This window comes from Lepisosteus platostomus, chromosome 20 (genome assembly GCF_059453375.1).
Source record: "Lepisosteus platostomus isolate fLepPlt1 chromosome 20, fLepPlt1.hap1, whole genome shotgun sequence".
Taxonomy (NCBI): Eukaryota; Metazoa; Chordata; class Actinopteri; order Semionotiformes; family Lepisosteidae; genus Lepisosteus; species Lepisosteus platostomus.
In genome coordinates this window covers 14496665-14518157 of record NC_142630.1, presented here as the reverse complement: position 1 = coordinate 14518157, position 21493 = coordinate 14496665, and the positions used below count along the sequence as shown (strand labels likewise).

The following is a 21493-nucleotide window of genomic DNA, read 5'->3' as shown; positions in this document are numbered from 1 at the left end:
TGCCGGGTTTTCGGTTATGACTCAGTGAGGGTGGGCAGATTACCCACTCAAATCGTCAGCTGACACACAAGGCTCAGCTGGACACAAAATGCCCCCGCTCTGGAGAGGAGGTAAAATTCACTATCTTACCGGGGACATGTCTATCGTCACCAGTATAATTGCACTCGTACCACACACTATATTCCTTTAAATTAAGTGTAAGTTTGCATCGGATTAAACAGTGCGTAGTGTCTCAAAAGCAATCTTTCGTGTGTTGCAGAGCTCCGGCAGGAGGCGTGTTTAAAAAGAGGGCGAGAGGCTTATCACACACCTGTTCAGCCACAGACACTCACTTGGATCCGCCCTGAATCCCTTGTTTAGTCAAATTAAACATTAATGAAAATTCTCCAGTCTTATGAATTATAGCGCGTTTATTTCCAATATGTCATCTACACAATTGCACGCTCACTGTAGAGCTCTGGTAAGACCCGATTTTTGATTAGTCGGAGAAGAAAGATTTTCTGTCCCTTAAATCTTTTGTATTTAATCGTTGGCAATTGTCATTCCTTTCCCTTTATCGATTCAAAACGTGAAGGAGAGAAAGCTAATGTATTTCTATGATGAAGGAGTATCCCCGTCTGAGTCAAAGTAAACAGAATTCAGTCTCAGTAGCGTCTCTGAAGTCACCCTCTAACGTTTTCGCGGACATGCAAACATAAATGAATGAGGCGGAAAAGGCTTTAGCATTAATGAAGATCGTTTTGTGTGCTTCCACAAACCAGGGGACACCAAGGTTTGTAGTGCTGAGAACTGTCCTCTTCAGCGACCGTGTGGGCCAGCGGGTTGTGGATGGTGAGTATTGTACAGTACAGTAGGAATCGGGAAACGTGAAGAGGGCTTGTACACATTTTCTTAGCATTTGTTGAATGATCTCCAGACTGAAGTTAAATAATCGCACCCAGTGGGGAACGAAGGGCCGTTATTTTTCAACCTCAGCTGCTCCATAGATGAATTTTGATTACAGGCCTTGAAAGTGTAGAGCTCATCTGCTTTGATCTCTCCCTGCTCATAATTATTGTTATTCAGTTGCAGGGAAATGTGTAAGGTAGAGTGCGCTAACAGAAGAACAGCAGACAGCAGATCATGCCAACTATTAACACCAATCCTTGCAAAAAAGAAAGTTTAGTATTGTACAGGCGAGTGCGAGACTGAAACTGCTGGTTACTGAGGTTGTAATCGGACTGCTACAGTCGACAAAGACGGTGTTGTGTTTTAATGGAACAAGTAAAAGGCTTATTCCATGCTGAAAAGAAATCAACGTTTCGGCTGTGCAGCCTTCTTCAGGTGTGAATTATGTTGCCTGTGGCCACCCTCCGCTGCCGAACCCCACCCACAGGCGGGGTTTCAGCGAGCGAAGTCTGTCCGGGGGGGCGGCTGGCGTGACGTCACACGGAGGTGCCGCTGGGTTCAGAGGTCTGGTAGGCGTCCGGATACGCATCTGGATCCCGAAAACAACACTCTCGTTTTGCGGTTTGGGAAAAGCCAGTTAAAAGTCTACAGTTTTAATTCAAGTGTCTCCGGCAGTGCAGAAATAAAAATATATCGCCCTCAATTTCTTACTTGGTGCTGATTATATCTAGCTTCAAAACTGGAAGAGTGACCAAGGAAGATGATGATAAAAAATAATAAACTTTATTTATATAGCGCCTTTCAACGTGGCTTCTAAAAGCGCTTCACTGAACGACAACGACAATAAAAAATACACAAGATAATCATAGATTATTATTTGTAAGGGTTGTATATACAAGTAGTGTGAATTAAGTGTGTAGTGGATTAATTGAGCGACTGTTTACAATGTGTTTAAAAAGTCTATCAGAAGCACTTGTGCAATCCAGAGACCAACTAACTTTTGTGGGAAAATGTGTTTTTGAAGGAAACTTACGTCACCTCTGTCTCATGCCGGTTACAAGCGCAATTAGATTTAAATTTCAGCTGGGGGTGGAAGGAATAAGATCATTTTTGTTTTCCATAAAAAATACATTTGTTCCACATTCAGTATAAGGGCTTTTTTTTTTCTATCCCCAGTTGATCTTCCAGTTGAGCAGGCTGATTTTTAGTATTCTGCGGCCCAGTCAAAACATTTCTAAAAAGAGTCACACATTTTAAATGGTACAGATACAACAATGGTTTGGAAAAGGAGAAAATACCAGAAGCCCGAGACGCTAAGCAATACTATATTTTAAATAAAAATATAATTAAGGAAATCACTTAAGTTCCCAGTTTATTTTCCTTTTTTCTCTCTCTCCGCCTGAAACAAAGTTGTGAGGGAAATTACCCAGAACTCATTTAGAGACTTGAGTGCGAGAACTCTGTGTTCCGCTAGTTTGAGAACTGGCTGTGCATGGGGGGGCAGGGGGGGAGTTTGTATTGTCTCTGCTTCTTTGTAGAGATCATAAAGGAGGCTAGGGCTCCTGAGGAAGGCTGTAATGATTCCTGTCAATTCAGACTTATTCAGTGCAAACTTTCAAGCTCCGGGTAATGGGTGGAGTTGGGTAATATGGTAATTTCCTCTGGAGGAAGTGACCAAACTGTACTGGAATGCAGTGAGAGATTTTGGAGTTTAGCTGCTGTGGCAGGGAGTGCTCACTGAACTGTTGCTAAGAGTTAGCAGGACTGAGCTACCGTTATCTGTGAGGAACGAAATGCCCCATTTTACAGTGGTACCAGTGGAGGATAATAGCCAATCAAACTATGACAGTTTGGAAGGGATCAACTGGGTTGACTACAGAGATACGGGGCAGGCTTACCCAGACAATAATGACACAGTGAGTTCTGATGGTAAGTTTCAGACATTTTTTTTCTGACCTCTGTCGGGAATTTAAGTTTTATCTGTAATTCTCACGATCTGAAGAGAAAGGATTTTCCTGGGTTCTGTGAGGAATGCAGAAATTAGCCTGTCATCTGTCTTTTTGTTCTTCAGCTCCTATTCACAATGATTGATGAAGGTTACACACATTCTTCATTCTGTATTGATGTAATAGTAGCAATTAAAAACAGTTTATTGGTTTCACTTTTTCTTTCATGGTTAATTCCTGAGATCCCCTGGCACTCCAGTCCTTTGTATGGCTTCAAGAGGTCTATGTGGGCTGGTACTATATTAGGGAGCAGAACCAGGCAGTGACAAAACAAGTCTTTTCTAGTGCAGACAGATGGCAAAGTAGTTGTCTGTCACAAAGACATAACAATTGGACAGGGGAGGGGGCGGGGTGGGCAGACTGTCACTATCAGATCTTCCACAAATCTCACACAGAGAAGACAGAATCGCTGTAACCAGACAGAGAGTTTTGTGTGCCCCTGTAAGCAAATGGTGAACGTTATTTCTGCAAGCTGCTTTCTTTGTCATGGCTTGATTTAAGAAGTGCTACGCAAGCAGTTTTGCTGGGAAGTTACAGTCTTCCCTTGTTAGAGTCCAGGAAAGAGTCGGCCAGATCAGCAGCCACTCCTTTCCAATAGAGAAAGGAAAGAGTTTGGAACTGCAGGGTAGGATTTCAGTGTGCCAGTAGAGCATTACTGCACGGTATCTTTCAGAAGCATTATTACTGGGGGATCAAACGGCACTTTAGCTTACAGATAAAGCAGTAACGCAGAGTGCTGTAACTTACCATTAGGGTACGTCTGACATATTAGTCACTGCAGGGTGCTCCTTTCAAGCAGTAAGGATGACAGCAAGGATTATATAAGAAGAGTGGAGACGGAAAGTTCCAGTCTGCTTGGTCTTGACATCTGCTCACTGCCGTGAGGCATCTGGGCCCAGTGCCCACTTGCATTTGTTGCTAGCTTACACCGAGCCGCTGTTGAGACGCTTGAGGGGTTGAAACGTACAGCCGAGCGAAGATACTTGTAGCAGGAACTTGTCCGGATAAAACTCCGCAAACCGAGCACAGCTGTTCTGCACAACTGGAAATGTTTACTGTAATAAAAAAAGAAAGCTCTGTAATGGAAGAAGACTTGAGTCCGCCTCGCAGTGAAAACAAAACTTTGCATAAACACTCAGTCGATAAATCCCCACTGTACACAAAGTTTGCACTGTTTTGTAAAGTAGCCAAGCACAGCAAAAACAATAAAATAGCTTTCTATTTTAGACACTTCCTGTACCCACTGCATCCTGTGCATTTTCTAATGATCTGAACCTGAATTATTGTTTTGAAAGTGTTTGTTATGCTGGTATTTCTCTATCCTAATTGGGAAGGTAATTTATTGGATCCATGCATTTTAATCCTCCTTCATAGTCTGGCTGACTCTTGCCATGCAGTTCTCTTTGTGAAGTTCTGTGTTTTCCAGAACCAGACTTGCTGAATTATCTCCGGCCCAGGTATGGCAGGCCAGGAGTCACCACACTCTGATCCAAAATCACCTGGTCTGGAGCTTGAGCACAGGGTGATGAGTGGTTTGACCTCACATGGTGAACACAGGAACACTACGCAATCGCCATCACCAGACTCTCTCTCCGGCCCAGCTCCTGGCCAGCCACACCAGACCCAAGCTTTTTTTCCAAGCCTCTAAACATTTCTTTACAAGAAAGAAAAGTAGAATAAACTCGAAGATGGACAGAGCTTTTGAACAATTCCTGGCACAGAAGTGTTTTGAATGTCACACAAATAGAAGATTGTTGTTTTTTTTCTCAGATGCATTTTTGTTCATTGCAGGTGTTACTTTGTAACAGTATGGCAGGGCATGGGAATGATTATCTCTTTTGAGAGCTCCTCTGTGCCCAGGCCTGAACTGGGAAACAGCTCCAGGCCAGCTGAATTTTTTTGAACTCTTGAACAGAGTAAATGGTGAGCTGACTAGATCTGAGTGTTCAAAACTGTCAGAGCTGCTGGCAAAGTTAACCCTGCGGTCCTCTTCAGAATGAGCAGTGGAAAATCAGCCGGAGAACAGTTGGAAACTGCAGGGAAATGCATTTAAAACTGAGAACAGGCATATCTTTACACATTTATACAACAACCACCATGTTGTTGAAGGTAATATCCTGGATTCAGTCAAGAAATGGCTGGATCAATAAGCTACTAATAAGCAGGCTGGATGGGATGTACCAGGTACCCTCCAGTCGTTTGTAACTGTTCTTAGGCTTTTAACACACAGAAAACTGACTGGCATTTTCCTAGGTGGTGGAGGATCCTGGAATCTGCAGATCTAGGACCAAGTGGAATTGAGCTTCCGTGTGTGGGAGCAGCTCTTCATCTAACGCTGCGTTATTTTCGACTGCGAGCAATAGCAACTACAAAGACCGAACTCTTCCCTTAGTGTCCTCTAGCTTTATTGACGAGATTTTGACAACTGGCCGTAAATACAAAGACTGGCTGTCGTTTGTGTGTACAGGCGCAGAAGTGAGGCTGAAAGGCGAAGGGCTGAGTTAGTGCAGACTGAAGACCTGTGTATATCCCTGACAGCGGTGCATTCGGAGAGCCCAGGAGGTGGGGAGAGGGTCACAGTGCTGACGTTGTTTCAGTCTCAGGAGCCTGTTCCCAGCGCGGCACAAAGTGGTGATTGTGCACTTTCAACCGTGCAGTGTTTACTGAAGCCAGCGACACACTAACACTGACCACAAACCTGAGGAATCAGGCATGTTTCTTATAACTCCGCGGCTCTGCATTTTTCTGTTAAAAGTTCAATACAGAGGTGTCTGTAGTGTCCAGTACTGTTGGGTGGTTAAGATATTTATCTTATTATTTTCTGAGTCTAATTATGAGAAATGGAGATTCTAGGAGGGTAAATATGCTTCCACTATTGATATTTATGTACTATAGTCAGATGAAATGTTGAAATGTTAAATACCAGTAGTAGTTGGCACAGAAACTAGTAGTCAAGAGACCGCTTACACCAATCCTGAGCAACAGTTGTACTATTTGTCATATTTATGATTTTTATTGATATAATTTTCCGACAAATTAAAGTTTTTTTTTTCATAACCGAACTCCGAAGCTCAAAAGGCCATTTCTTTTTCTTTTTTACCACACATGACATGGCCTTACATTTTGAAAGCTACCAAAATAAATAAGGTAAGCCATTCGTGCTACAAAGTAAAAGCCTATATGATTATAAGAAGGGCAACTGATGAGTCCTAAGGCCAGCACAGTGCACAACATCATGGTGACCATGAAGTTCACCAACATGTTGTTTACGTTTCTAGCATTTAATTACAGATGAGCACATTTATTTAAAAAAAAACACATTTTACAATGTACCTTGATTACATTCCTTACAAATCCTTTAATGAAAGATCCAGCAGCTGATTAAGGCATTTTTCTTATTCAACAACTCTACACTGTGTGAGTCAGGAGTGTCAAACTCCAGGCCTGAAAGGTCTTGTGTTCCTGGTTTTTGGCCCAACCTGAATAGTTAATTTAACAATTAACATAATTATTTTCTTATAAACACATATAAATTAGACATTATTCTTTAGAGTAGATTACTGAAAAAGTAATACAGTAAAAGTATTATTCTCTATAAAACACTTTGAACTTTGAACTTTGAACTATGTACTATGTACTATGTACTAGCAATTTGGCAACTAATGTAATAATCAGACAATCAACGGAGACACCATGCCCCCTCTGTAAATCTGACAACCTTGTGTGAGTCTTTAAGAATGTAGAGTCCCAGAGGGTCACAGTGCTTTGTTTTGTCTCTGTTTGTGTTAAAAAGTAATGACTCCAAGCATGATAACAATTCTGCTGATAACTGAATAATTAGAAACAACTATGTAACCAAGAAACGTGGCTGCAACACAAACTCAGAAAACAACAGGCCAGGGCCCTCTCCTGGCCCGGGAGATCCAACCAGTCACCTGGGTCCTCCACTGCTGGACCCCTACAAGAGCCTTTTCCAGCTCTTCAGGTGCTGCTGCTTTAAAGAGATTTAGAACACCTGCCGCCACAGTGCTCCTTGTAGGACCAGGATCAGACAGCCCGTGTCTGACACCCCTTCTCTAGTGTTTTCAGTGGCCGAGTGGCTTGTAACTGGACTGTCTGACCAATTTGAAAAAAGCCAATTGATCTAAATAAAGTAGTGTTTGATGTTCTGTGCAACCCGAATACCCTTGCTATTGTAATTTTTCTGTAAAACAATGGAGGTGTTCTGATTGCCCACAGTAATCTTTTAATTAATAATAATTCCTTACACTTATATAGCTCTTCTCTGGACACTCCGCTCAAAGCGCTTTACAGGTAATGGGGACTCCCCTCCACCACCACCAGTGTGCAGCCCCACCTGGATGATGCGACAGCAGCCATAGTGCGCCAGAACACTCCCCACACACCAGCTCTCAGTGGGGAGGAGAACAGAGTGATGAAGCCAATTCAAAGATGGAGATTATTAGGTAGCCACCATTGGTAAAGGCCAATGGGAAATGGTAAAGGCTTTTGGCTTTTCACAGTTACTTGCTAATTCAGAAACTCAGAAACTGGCATAGGGTTGATGCCATTGCCAAAGCTCCTACAACTGTTAAAGAAAAAATCAGATTGTGACTACCAGCTCCACTGAAGCAAAACTTGAAAACTGGATATCCAAAACCAGGGATGGGATTTCTGTAGATGGTCATTTGTTTAAAAGTTAGAAAGCCGTTCAGAAGTGTATGCATACAGTATATATTTCCAAGATTTATTTTAGAGATCTCCCCTTAACCAGTTCTGAAATTCAGTTTCCACTCGTGTTACTTCTCCTCCATTAAACCAGTTGAAAGCCAGACAGAAACAGCTCAAAATCAGCAGGACTAAATATTTTCTGTTTTTTTTTTCCCAATTGTTTTTTATGAATTTTAGTTTATTTCAAATTAGTATTTGACTGCCATTAATTTGGTACAATAAGAAACGTAGCAAGAGAACTGAGAGAATTTTTATTTCTTTAAAAAAGAAGCCCCTTTGTTTTTGAAAACCAGGCAATAAATCCAGTCAATCACATTATTATTACTTCAATTAATCTACAAATCCGTCTGGAATAAAATAAGCAGACCCAGGAGCTCAGCAGGGCTGTAATACTGAATGAGGCTTTAAAAGGAAATTAGTTTGAACATTTTGTCCTTGAGAGTTAGCACGCAAGATCTCCCCTTTGGCAGGTAGTTCTGTTGTGGTTTCTACAGTAAGATGGACAGTCATGTTTTTATGCTGACTGTGTGGTCTTTTTCTATCTCAATACTCTGGCGCGGACAAGAACAGGATTTATCTGAACTTTTTATAAAACCGTTGCGCACTGCATGCACCTAGAACACTGCTGATCGCCCTGTGTTCAATGAACTCAAGACCTCACGTGAACGTAATGACAAGCAAGCAACCATAGGAGAAACATAAAAGAACTGCTCCAGAAGTCTGTTATTGCAACTGTAAAAAGGCTTATTAAATTAAGAAGTATCCACATCTTTCAGCCCCATTAAATTAGCATTTAAATCTTACATTTGACTTCATGGCTCCTCAAATATCTCTCTTTTTTCAGTATGATAGTAGTTGACAAAAAATAAGCATTGCTTATTGTAAAGCAAAGGCTATCTAACTTGCACGGCCCTAATACTTTTGTTCTCTACTAGACTGGTCATTTAAAAGTGAAGTTTACCTGTGAAGATCCTCGAGTTGTTCCTTGTGGATGCTCAAAGCTGCTAGAATGAAATGGAACATAACTGGTTCCAGACCTGCGTATCAGATCTGTACGATATATGGATTCTTTTAACATTACATTTTAAATAAAAGGCTTGTGAGTTAATCCTCTTCGCTCCCCTCGTCTAATAATAAAAACAATAATAAAATATGCTATTCCTGCAAAGCTCTCCTGGAAGTATTTGACTAGGATTAGTGTTGGAGAAAGCTATGTGCCAGTAGGCAGTGAGAAGTGTAACAAGCTTACTAGAATTATTACTGCTTAGTCTTAATTCCATTTTAAATGTTCATTAAAAAAGAAAGACCTAACATTTAGGATTAAATAGGCATTATACTTGAGTCAACAGAGCACTAAATTGTTTGCTATAGCTAATCAGCTTTTCTGAATTTAGATATGTTGCAGCTTTCTCAAGCATGACTACTAAAGATGGTCAAATGGAGTATCGCATGGCCTTAACGAAATGAGGTGAAAGAACAAAAAACATCCATCCTTTAACAGATGCCACAGATGCCCTCTTGATTGCTATCACAGCAGCACACATTGGAGAGTAATCACCTCAAGTGTATTCTGTGCAACAGAAGAAACATTGCTTAGAAATGCAAATTCATAAAGTAGTTGTTTTTTGTAGGCAAGGCAGACTAGAAGACTTTATATGACACATGACATTGGTCAGTTTATTAACATATGTCATGAAAGAGGGCCTACTGTGTGAAAGTAGCAGGCTAGCAGAGTGTGTGGCCACCACTGGAAGAAACTGTACATCTGTGACACTTGCTTTGCACCAGGTTGCAGGTACTGTCTGAAGATTTCTGTCCCATTTATCTCATACAGCCTGGAAAGCAGTGCCGGTTCTGTGATCCCTGAACCCTAGATTAATTGCAATGATTCTAAAAGCGTTTAACAGATATCCAGAATCTGCACACTTGATTTTTCTAATCAATGCACTCTCAATGCATAGCAGTTTGATCCAGAGAAGATCTGCTATGCTGTACTTGCTTGTACAGAAAGACTTACAACAGTATGCAGGCTGGAACTTGTGAAGCCTGGAGTGGATTGAATTGTAGTGCATCAGGACTTATATTTGGCAGAGGAGTTTAATTCTCATTCTTCTTTTGAGTTGAGTTTTATTCACGAAACAAATTGAGAACTTCAAAACACTCGTGATAGATTTTGTATTTACAAGATGTGCGGATGAAACTTCTCTGACTGACCTCTCTAATATTAAGCAAAAGGTTTGCTGTCAGTTTCAGGGTATTTAGAACATTGAAATTTGGGGGCAACCTACCTATTCATAAATACAACCCAGTAATCTCAAGACAGACCTGACTAACAGTTTTTCTCATAATATCTGAGCCTCTATTCTTTAAAATAGTGCAGGTTTTTTAGAGAACAAATGTAAATGTATTGTAGCCAGTCAGGATCTCTAGTTTATTTCTGATTGGAGCGTTGTTCTGCGTCACTGATCAAGCCTGTAAGTGTTTTTGTGTTGCAGTGTTAATGTGCTGCAATTCTCCGTGCTTAATTGTTTGAAATAATGTGGCATTAAGCGCTAAACATAGCGTCTCATACCGTCTGCCAAGTAATTTGACTGTGTAATGTGTGATAAGACAGATTTGGGTGGAAAATTGTGCTGACGTTCTTTGATCTGCGCAGTGAAAGGCATTCCTGAGGAGGCAGCGCTGGCTTGTTCGGGCTTGTCATTAAACCCCTTTCCTCTCGGCTGATGAAGGCCCGAGCAGTGGGAATCCAGGAGTCTGGTTTTAATAACCTCGCAATCTGCTGTTTAATTAGAGGCTTGAAGGACCTGGACACAGCCGACACTCCTGTGTCTTAATGTATGTGACCTGTGCTGAGCCACTTCTCCAGTGAACACAAGCACCATGCAGCTTTTAAAGCCTTAGCTGGGGAACAAAACAGTCTAGATATTTTAATGAATTGACCCATAAGATTCAGCCCCCACCACCACCGATTCCTTTATACTTTATAATTAAGCCTCCAAATTCCAGGAGTGGCAGAACGTCACATTGACTGACTCACTGAACACATTATGTTTTAGGACAATAAGATAATGTATACCAACAGAAATAAACAGTATTAGCAACCGCCCCATCTAATGATAAATGATTTATTTCTGGACAAGCAGGACCATCATGTGACCCTTACTTTGGGTGTCTGCTTTCTGTTTAGATGAGGAACGCCAACAAGCCTCACCTACTGCTGTAGCTTTTGAGGATGCAGTACTTAATAATCACAACAGGGGGCAGCATCTGACAATTATTTATGTTGTGGTTGTTTTTCACAATGGTTGTACAGTGCCATTATCACAGCATTGTCTAACCAATATAACAGTTGGAAACTTAAAAAGACATTCAGGGTCTTTTATTATTTTTGCCAAAATAAAGAGCATGGTGAGTGGAGAGCAGTGCTTTCTTAAAACTCACTAAACACGCAGAGTGAAGTGTTTGATTTTGCTCACCTTTGAGATGGATGAACCGCTTGTCTCTCAGTTTGTACCAATGTAGGACACGTCAGTAAATAAACTTTGTAAAATAGAATGAGAGAATTCATGGGTAGGGTAACTAGGAGACAGCCTAAAATCCATTTTCTGTGCAGATATTTACAAATACTAATGCGGTTAATCATATGTATAAGTCATAGCAGTCTCGTGCCATGGTGCATCTGAAGTCTAGCTTCTGTGTAACTTTTTACCTTGTCCAAGGCATGCTCAAAAAAAGGAAAATGAGATGTTTCAAGGTATACATCACTGAAACTCCCTTTATTACTTCGTAATAGCAAAAAATACAGATGTAGGCAACAAACTTGGTGTTTTTATGTATTTAGCTTATTTTTATGCCGATTGATTTAGCTTATTTTTCTCTAACAGTTGACGACGCTTGTCACCGTCTTTCATTTTGATATTCCTGTAGATTAAAGGAACACCCTAGTACAGTCTGCTACACACCAAGCAGCCTGCTTTGCTGTGCTAGGAGTGCACAGCTTGGTCCCAGCTGCAGTATAGGAATCCTCTGACACCCTCTGTCCTCCCAAGAGAATCCCGATTGGTCTCTACAGCAGCTTAATTCCATAGGAGCTGAGCTGCGGGCAGCTGGGTGAGTGCACACTGCCTCTGTAGTCGGACACTGGAGAGCTTTCCCACTGCAGCAGGGCGTCCAGAACTCTGCCCGACTATGTACTGAGCACAGCTGGTCAGCAGGCAGGCGAGGAAGGATGGTACAGGAGAGCAGTATCAATGGAAAGGCAGCGCTGAACTCAGGTGAGCAGCAGCCATGACTTCTCCTTGGTCTCTCTGAAGCAGCATCACATTGCAGGGTGATGGATATAGTGGGACAGGTGGCTGTGGTGCTGACTAGGAAGGTGGTCACTGACTGTGGTGTTCCAGAACCGGACAAGGGCTCGTTTCTTACTATTGTTAAATTTGCCCTGCAGACAAGGTCCTGTGGTAATCAGTGATAAGCAAAAATAAGGGGTTATTTAGATTTGGGATGAGGTTAATTCATTTTTAATTACTATAAATTGCAAAACATTTTAAAGACTGGGCATAGAAAGTCCGACACGAGGAGTCTTCGGTCAGGTGAAAGATCAGATCACATGGATGTTCTTGTGTGTTGCCAGAATTGTCTGCTGGCCTAAAGGAGGCATTTTTTTAGATATATGTTTTTAAGACCGTAAGAAATTTTTAAGCTACCATTGGAAATTGCAGAGGCTACAGCAGTGTTTTTTCAGAATCTTAATTTTCATCAGACGAGTGTCACTTTTAGCAGAGCATCCTTAGCTGAGGTAGATTTCAAAGCTGATAAGCATATGAGACTTTCTTCAATCTTTTAGAATACCTTTGCAGAAATAATATATTTGTATATATATTGAAAGTTTGGTATATTTGTCTTAATATGATTTATGTTCCTTTAGCATATAAAGTCTGTTACATCTGTGGTGATGTTGGCTACGAATTTCTTTGAAAACATTAGAAGTATATTTATAAATATTGTAATGTGTTTTACCAAAATCTGAACATATGCAGATACATTTAATACTAGATGTAAAGAGGACTTTTTGCGTTGCTGATTCGTATTTCATTGCAGGTGCAGCTTTGGAGAGGATTGGAGAATTAAATTTATGTTTGCAGTTATACATCAAAATCATGATTACAAAACTTTCTAACATTTCCGCAGTCTGATGCTAGTCAGACAATGTGTATGTTAAGTTAAAATTTCATTGGAAACCAAAGTTCTTAACCTCTTCTAGGAAAGACGTTTAGTGTTTTTTGACTGAGAGTTTGGATAAAGTATGTAAAAAATACTGAGATAAGCACCATTAATTAGTCATCTGAATATTTAATCATTTTGTGCTGATTTCATTGTAATTTATTTATTTATTTTTTTGTCATTTATTTAAATTTTAGTTACTTGATTTTTTAAAATAAGATTATTAAATTTTCTTCTTTAAAGAAGGGCAAAGTAACTGAGGGCAAACCATTTCTTACCTATGAGTTTTGAAAATATGAAAGTCAGATATTCTTTAATGCATTCTTCAAACTTAAGGAGTACTGAGCTTTGTTTTGACAAAGCCTAGAGTGTCCTATTGCTGCGAATATGACATAGGGATGCTCAGGTCCCGAAAGCTGTCCCGACTGCTTGAAAGCCCCAGTTTAGATAAGCTTAGCAAAAATAAAGTAATTGTGCTATAGTTCTGTTTCTGAGAAGCTAGCAGACTGTCAGCCATATAGACTGTGTTCAATCTTCTTTAGATTGCAGCAAACACAAGCATTTGGTTTAGATCTCATAAAGGTAAGGAAGGAATTCTAAAACATGGCAGGTTAAAAGTGGTAATCGGTGGTTTGCAACGTTGCAAAAGCACGGTACAGTGCCACACAATATTGATCAGAGCCGTATTATCGTCATGAAGTGCAGGAAGCTGTTCCTCACAGAAGTGCTGTCAGAAGCCATTCGCTCATGCCACACTCCAGCTGTGAGACTTTGTTTTTGGGCTCTAGCAAATTTGCACAGTTACACTTAACATCCCAGCTTGTGACAAGGGCAGATCTCAGCTGTTTGCCAGAGCAAGTACCTACAATTTGCAGAGCCCAGGTCTGTACTGATTTTGTCCCTGTTGTTTGTACTAAAGAAGTTATGCTACACAAAGCAAGGGAACTCAGAGGTTACTATGTAGCAGTATGCATGTTTATTTGAGAAAGACTTACACTCACAAAGGTTTACTCCATTTGTTTAGGGTAGAGGAAGTGGAAAACAGTGCATAAACTTTTCTTGGTCATATCATTTATACCTTTTATTATTTAATATATGTCGAGCATTATGTAGTGTTTATTCCATCTAGGGAGAAATCTGAAATCTTCAACGGGTCAGTGACACACGAGAAAATGTGTGTGTTGAAAAGAAATAATTGTTCTATTACAGTAACATAATTAAAAAAGCGTGCTAATGAGGTTGTCTAATCTAGATTGAAAAGGTCTTGGCATGGTATCATTTGGAAAGCAGTGGTAGAAATAATAAGATATTAAATGAGCTCATATGGCACATCAGAACTTGAAGGGCTGTAATGATCGGTGCTGATGACTTTGAATGATGTAAGGGTGTAGAGATGAATCAGACAATATGTGGCAGAGAGACTACATTAACACACAGGAAATGTACTGTGTCTGTAACCACTAACGAGTGTAAACAGGGATAAAACAATCTCTCTCCAGATATGAATTTGTTTCATTTTTGCAGCAGACATCAGCCTAAACTGAGGTCCAGAGGATATTGATGCATGAAATCACCCCTCTGCTGTAAATGAACAGTTTCACCCGTCTGTGCTCAAATTTGCTGATTTAAAATCTTCGCTATGTGCGCTGTGATTCTTACAGAACTTTAATCCACTGAGCAGCTGCCATGTTTTGCCAAGATGTTTTATCATAATAGCTGTGGGTTGGAGGCGCTGGTTAGTCATACAGTGAACATGTGCTCAAGCTGGTTTAGAGAGATTGTCTGAGACTAATCTCATAGCGTTAAGAATACTCCTTCCTGTACAGGAAAATCGATTTAATACCCTGGAAATAATCACAGTGATCTTAATTGGTGCATTGGTCCCTTTTCTTTTGTATATTCTACTTAGACTTCCCTTGAGACTGTATTTAACTGGGTGAATATCGTCTGACTGTGTTCTCAAGAACAATGCCATTTTATCTTCTGTGCGGTTTGTTTAGTCATCTGTATTTTGGAAAAATACTCTTTTCTATCCCTTTTTGTTCGTGTTTAGCAAAAGACATAATGATGTTGTTGTGTTCTTAGTATGCACAAACAAACCTCAACTACTGTGTTATTCACTGATTACAAGTCTTTATATGTTAAGTGGCCTGAGTTGTTCAGTCTGCTTGGTTCCATCAGTAAATGGATTTATTTTTCTCTTCTCACTCCACCTGGTATCTTTTTTTCTTCTGAGGCCATGGAAACCTTAAAGAAGATAGTCCTTTCCTGAGTGTGACAGACTCAGCGAAGAGAAATGACTTCTATGACAAGAACCTGGCCTTATTTGAGGTACTTTTCTATTGATCCTTGATTTGATTTGTACTGTTCTGTATAGTGGCATGTAGTGTACCAGCTTTGTAAATTGTACAAAGCACCTCATTGTACTCGATCCAGTGAGAATTTTGCCATGCTTTTCTGATCTGAGAGCCCTGATCCTTAAGTGTTCCTATGCTTGTATAGCAAATTTTTCAGAAATAAATTTATTGGGTATAAATCATAGTTTGTACACGCTTTATAAACACAGTTGTTAAAGTAACCACTACTGAATATGGTTCTGAATATCTGATTCATTAAATAGCCATGCAGTGAGTCATTAGTGAGGGTTTAGGAATGTAAAGGATTTATACATGAATATGCAGCACATATACTGAAAATGTTGTTTTCATAAAAGGTTTGATATGCGATTGATCGCACACGCTGCATATACAGTACTGCTCATGTGGAGGCTGAACAGGCAGCACTCGTTCTTGTTTAACAGGCATGTTGGTTGTTGTTTTTTTTGCCTTTCCTCTCCTACACCAGGAGGAGCTGGACATTCGGCCGAAGGTGTCCTCCCTCCTCAGCCGGCTGGTCAACTACACCAACATCACCCAAGGGGCCAAGGAGCACGAGGAGGCCGAGAGTGCCGAGGTGTCCAGGAAGAAGGTGCCGAAGGTTCGTATCCACGATTCCGATCCGCCATCCTTGTTGATCCAAAGATCCAAGATCAGGCTGTGACATTTTGCACAGAACAGCAGAGCTGACAGATGAGCTCCACTGTAACTGTCCGTAAACGCGATGCACAGAGCTTCATTCCTGAACTTGCTGTTCTTACTGTGTGTTTGTTTTGGCTATGAGATCAGATATCTCTGATCTTATTTGAACATCTATTCATGTACAATATTTATATTTAGAGTGCAAAACTCACAAAAGCAACGCCTCTGTGTGAGTGTCAGTGGGGAAGTTACATGACTTTGGAAGTAAGCACTCACTCACATTTTCCATTACACAGCACAGGGCTCGGATACTGGGTTCCCCGCTTAAGTTAATCAAGAAGAATGCTTAGGTTAATCAGGAAGATCCAGCAGAGTGTGTGTTCTTCCCAGTAACAAACCATTGGTGAAAAAAAATTGACCAATTTTCATTTTTGGAAGAATATCTCGCCACGCAAATCGTGGTCACACGCAGAGCTTCATCTTTTCAACCTGCAGGGAAAGTATATATATAAAAAGTATAACTGAAACCCAAAAGTAATCCTCTGACGTGTGCGTTGTGCTCTACTGCTGTGATTCTTTTGCCGAGACTCTGCGAGCCGAGAGGCACCAGGGCCACCCTACAGTCCCAAGCGTGAAGCCAATGCACAGCGGGGGGGTGGGAGGGGGGGGCACGTTCGCAGGGCCCAGCCTGAAGGGCCTGCCGATGACATCAGCAGGCCTTTAGATAACCAGTCTCTCTCCCTCGCCCTGTCAGTGGCCCAGAGGCAGTTGCTGTACACTGATTGAGCCCAGGCTGTGGGTCTGCAGCTTCCACTGTGTAGCTTCGCCGCAAACAAGCACAGGACTGACCTTCAAAGTCCTAATCAATACCTTTGATCGATAAGCTATTTCCAGTCTATCTGTCCAAGCCTTTCCGTGTAGAAAGACAGTGTATAAGCAGGGTATAGAACAGTAGTGTTCTTTAAATATGTTGTTTAACTTAAACCCAAAAAGTAAATTACTATTCTGGGTGTGACCCTTGCCACAAAAGGCTTGCATTATGAAATATTCACAGTGGTAGAAAGACTCAGTACTGAGAGCCCTGATGACGAAAGTGTAAGAAAATTAAAAAAGCTTGAAACACTTTGGGCAGAACCTCTGGTGATCACCTCCAGTCAAGCTCAATTAATGGAAAAACAGAAAAGGCTCCATGAAAACTAATTATTCTTTATTTGTCGATTATTTGTTATTGATTGAGCTTTTGCAACTTATTATTTAAACAAGGACTGTCACAGTGTTTTGATCAGTGGCTCTGGCAGTCTTCATGAAATAGATGTCTTCCTGTTGATTCAGACAGGAAGGAAGGAGGGGTGATCAGCCACATGGAGGTGAAAGAAGAGGAGTTTCACGCAGGCAGGCTTTGTCATCTGCCATGACTTCCAATTCTGTTGATTCTAAAAACAGAAATTCTGCATCAAAAGGCAGTCGCTCAGACCTTCCGATTCATTTGTGGGGGGTTTCGTCTCGCAAAAACCCCAGGGAATCAGCTTCTTCAACTTAGCTGGGTAGCTTGTTCCACATCCCCACCACCCTTTGTGTAAAGACGTCTTCTGTTTTGTTATTAATGCACTTCCTGAGTGTCGTTGTTTCCCCTCTTGTGCCCGCAGTCCCCCAGAATGGGCAGCCTGATGGGCGTGTACCTGCCCTGTCTGCAGAACATCTTTGGGGTCATACTCTTCCTGCGCCTCACCTGGATCGTGGGCACGGCGGGAGTCGTTCAGTCCTTCCTGATCGTTTTGATGTGCTGCTCCTGTGTAAGCACAGACCAACTCAGTGCACAAAAAACACTGCTCATTCATCTAAGCTTCAGAGTTCATTTGTACATCTATACAAGATCTTGGAAGCACCCAAAAACTACTAGATCAATAAAAACCTAATATCGGTTGCCTTCGTCCCTTAAAAATAGATGTTCTTAATTGCTTTTGAATTCACTAGAATGCTTGATCCAAATTCTTCAGACAAGGTTTATAAATTATCTCTTATTATGTATGGTACAGTTAAAAACACAATTTTGGTTAAATAATACTGTATATAAATCAACATTAAGTGTGTGGTACTCCATGCATTTGATCATAATCATGATTTTGTCCACTTTAAACCAAAAGGTATTATGCTTTAAAACCACAAGGTGGAGCTATAAATATCCTCTTACAGTATTTGTATTTTTTGTTTGTTTTTAGAATCTTCTGACCTTAAGAGCTGGCACCGAGCAGGTCTTTTCGCCTGCTTTCAATTAAAGTCCATTTGTTTGGTTTTTTTGTACATTTAACTGTTTTTGCTTCTGGTTGCTGAAATCAAAGCATTTCGTGATCGGAATGTTTCTGGACCTTTTCTCTTGCGGTGTACAGCAGTGATTCAGTTGTCGGCTCCTGATGAATTTGAATGAATGTTGCCTTTGACTTCCTTTGCAACGTCTTGCTGCTCACAAGTGCTTCACAGCTGCAGTCTTTCAACCTCTCTCATCGACAGTGCCAAGAGTCCACAATGTGAATTATTTAATACCTTTTCCTGTTTCTGCAGACAATGCTTACAGCCATATCTATGAGTGCCATCGCAACTAACGGTGTGGTTCCAGGTAATGGTTGCTTAAGTTGGACTTAAATGAATAACTCTTCTCATGCTAAGAGCCATGGCGTGATTTCTAGAGAAAAACATGTTTATTACAACAGCTGTAAAGCTCACCTTGTAAGGTGATTTTGCTCTGTTTGCTCTTTTATTTTATTTACAGTACATTCTCACCAAATGGTAGTTTTGCAAGGTGAGTGTTATTACATCCAGAGAGTGGGGGATGTTTGGGAGATGGGAGAATCTGGAATTTAGGGTTCCTTCAAACACCAAAGGGAGCTGCATAATGCAGTGTGGCACCCAAAATTTAACACTGTCAGGATATGAAGTGTTAATGTAAAATACCAAACCATTTTTCTAAAATGCACATAAGACAGTGTCATATGATCTGTGTCAATCTGCCTGTTTGCAATGCCTTGCCCAAAGCACTGATGCCCAATTTCAAGTCTTGACGAAAAATTATTCCATTTGAAAATGGGCATAGAAGTTCTGTAATTCAACACAATGGGTAGGATTGAATGCCTCAAGGAAAGGCACTGCGTGACAATAAATACATTGTATTACATTAAAGCCAAAAAACACTGTGTGCTAGAAATCCATTCCCTGAACTCTTTAAGTGAAAGAACACATTGCTTCTTTGACGTCTGCACCTGGTGTAGATCTGACACCCCAGAAGTCCATGTGCCTTGCCAAAGCGCGTTTCTTGGAACTGATGTCAATCTGTTACAGCTGGAGGCTCCTACTTCATGATCTCGCGCTCCCTGGGTCCTGAGTTCGGTGGCGCTGTGGGACTGTGCTTTTATCTGGGGACCACCTTTGCTGCAGCCATGTACATTCTAGGTGCCATTGAGATCCTGCTGGTGAGTGGTGCCATATAAGGATCGTCCCCCCTTCGTCCATCACATGTGACGGACATAACCCATCATAGAAAGGAATGCACTTTGGGCTTGAAGAATGCATTTTATTTTGGGGCGGATGCGTGGTAAAGCAAATATTAAACTGCTGCTTTAAGATAAAGTTAAGGGTTCTAACATTGCAGTTAACATAGCAGGAGGAAACAGTTATTGAAATTGTGATCGTGGTTTCTTAATAAGCCTGTTGCCCCTGTACTCTTTGCCTGGTAACAGTCTTAGTGGAGCACTGGGGGCCTTGTTTCTATGTTGAATAGAGGGCAGTTGCGCTGTCCAGCTGTTGAGTGGTGTGGTTGGCTGACAATGTTTCAGCTGTCTTCCTCAATAGGTTTAAAACAATGTTGAGACATATATGTGACATATAACTCTGCCAGAATATTTCAGTGCCCTGTGGGTTCTCTTTGTCCAGAAATACATCGTCCCGCAGGCAGCGATATTCCACCCATCCGACGGGCACGGCGGCGGCGACGGCGCTTTGCTCAATAACATGAGGGTGTACGGCACCATCTTCCTCAGCTTCATGGCTCTCATCGTCTTCGTAGGGGTCAAGTACGTCAACAAGTTTGCTTCCCTCTTCCTGGCCTGCGTCATCATCTCCATTGTGTCAATATATGCTGGCGCCATCAAGTCCATTTTTGACCCCCCAGAATTCCCGTAAGTGTACCCCTTTTTTTCTTTCATTTGCTTGCTCAGAACTTAGGAGAGTTGGCTCAGTGGTGCTTGTCTGAAGTGACAGGCCTGAGAAGATTTCTGATGTCTTTTCAGGATATGCATGTTGGGCAACAGGACCTTGGTCAGAGACCTGTTTGATGTCTGTGCAAAGACAGTGATGAAGAACAATGAGACTGTGGCCAGCAAGCTGTGGGAGAACTTCTGCAACTCTGGGAACATGACTACCCATCATTGTGATGAGTATTTTGTCCATAACAACATCACAGAAATCCAAGGCATCCCTGGGCTGGCCAGTGGCATAATCAGAGGTATAATAAAAACGCTGTGACTTAAACACTTGGAATGCAGCATGAGAGCAGGCAGTTTGTCTTGTTTTGCTCACTGGGTTGCTTCATGGCCAAGAATGGTGCTGTTTCTTAAAGAATTTCAGGGAATCATCTTCAACAACGTGGCTGGGTAGTTCTCGCTAGACACCACAAACCCACATGTAAGAAAGTGCTTCCTGATTTTAGGACTTAATGTCCTCCCTCCTTCATGTCCTCAGGTATCTGGGTTTCACTGTTGGTCTTAACGTCTGCTGTCAGTGTCATTCAGGATTTCAAATAATCTCCCAGCCTTCCAGCACAGCCAAAAGAACTGTCTGGGCCAGGATTAAAGCTAACTGTGGGTCGTAATGTTTTTGGCCTGTTCCAAGCATAGTAATGACATTCTTCCCTGCCTTCCCACCTCCCATCCTGCCCTCCTGGTTGGTGGGATTGTGTGGAAATGTCGTGTCTGCAGAGAACATGTGGAGCTCCTACATGGACAAGAATGACATTGTGGAGAAAGCCAGCCTGCCCTCGCTGGACGTTCATGGCTCGATGGAGAATTTCTACCTGTATGTATCGGCAGACATCGCCACCTCCTTCACTGTGCTCGTCGGAATCTTCTTCCCATCAGTCACCGGTAAGCCCTTCCTATTCCGAGTTATGTCAGCAACTCCGAATTCCTCTTCCTGGCCTGCGTCATTATCTCCATTGTGTCAATGTACAATATGCTGGTGCCATCAAGTCCTTTCTTGATCTCTCAGAATTCCCGTAGGAAATTCTCTTTCATTTGTTTGCACAGAACTAGGGACAGTTGGCTTGCTTGTGCTTGTCTGCACTGACAAGACTGAGTAGGATGTAGCAGATGTAACAAATTACTGATAATACTTCTGTCGTCATTTCAGGATATGCATGTTGGGCAGCTGCACCTTGGCCAGATGCCTCGCATTTTCCTACTTTTCTAGTTTTCCTAGTTTGTTCTTCTGTGTTCTTTGATTAAATACAATTCAATTACTGTCTTTGTTGTTAGCCTGAATGAACACAACATTGTTCACACCTTAGAACAGGACCTGGTGAAAATCCTGTGCTCTGTCGGCACCTCCACATGATTATGCTACAACTGGTTGATCCTT

The 21493-nt window shown here is 41.5% G+C and overlaps 1 protein-coding gene and 1 long non-coding RNA gene across 4 annotated transcripts in view; one reads left to right on the top strand and one right to left on the bottom strand.

Annotated features, from left to right (window-relative positions):
• Nucleotides 1-392: 392 nt before the first annotated feature.
• On the bottom strand, nt 393-8714 carry LOC148644594 (uncharacterized). The gene is made up of 2 exons (XR_015928719.1): nt 8587-8714; nt 393-3949 (listed from the first exon to the last, which is right to left on the bottom strand). It is a non-coding gene; the product is annotated as an uncharacterized LOC148644594 (long non-coding RNA).
• The window catches only part of slc12a4 (solute carrier family 12 member 4), a 36295-nt gene continuing 15208 nt past the window's right edge, over nt 407-21493 (top strand). Inside the window, exons 1-10 of one of the 3 annotated variants that reach the window (XM_088614080.1) lie at nt 407-460; nt 762-831; nt 15088-15182; nt 15696-15827; nt 17515-17661; nt 18428-18482; nt 19202-19332; nt 19793-20037; nt 20149-20363; nt 20836-21000. In XM_088614080.1, the coding sequence (XP_088470206.1) occupies nt 422-460; nt 762-831; nt 15088-15182; nt 15696-15827; nt 17515-17661; nt 18428-18482; nt 19202-19332; nt 19793-20037; nt 20149-20363; nt 20836-21000 (1294 nt within the window). In that variant the 5' untranslated portion in view covers nt 407-421. Of the gene's footprint in view, nt 461-761; nt 832-2437; nt 2818-11716; nt 11903-15087; nt 15183-15695; nt 15828-17514; nt 17662-18427; nt 18483-19201; nt 19333-19792; nt 20038-20148; nt 20364-20835; nt 21001-21493 lie in introns of those variants that run through there. The other 2 variants (XM_088614079.1, XM_088614081.1) reach the window with 2 other exon arrangements.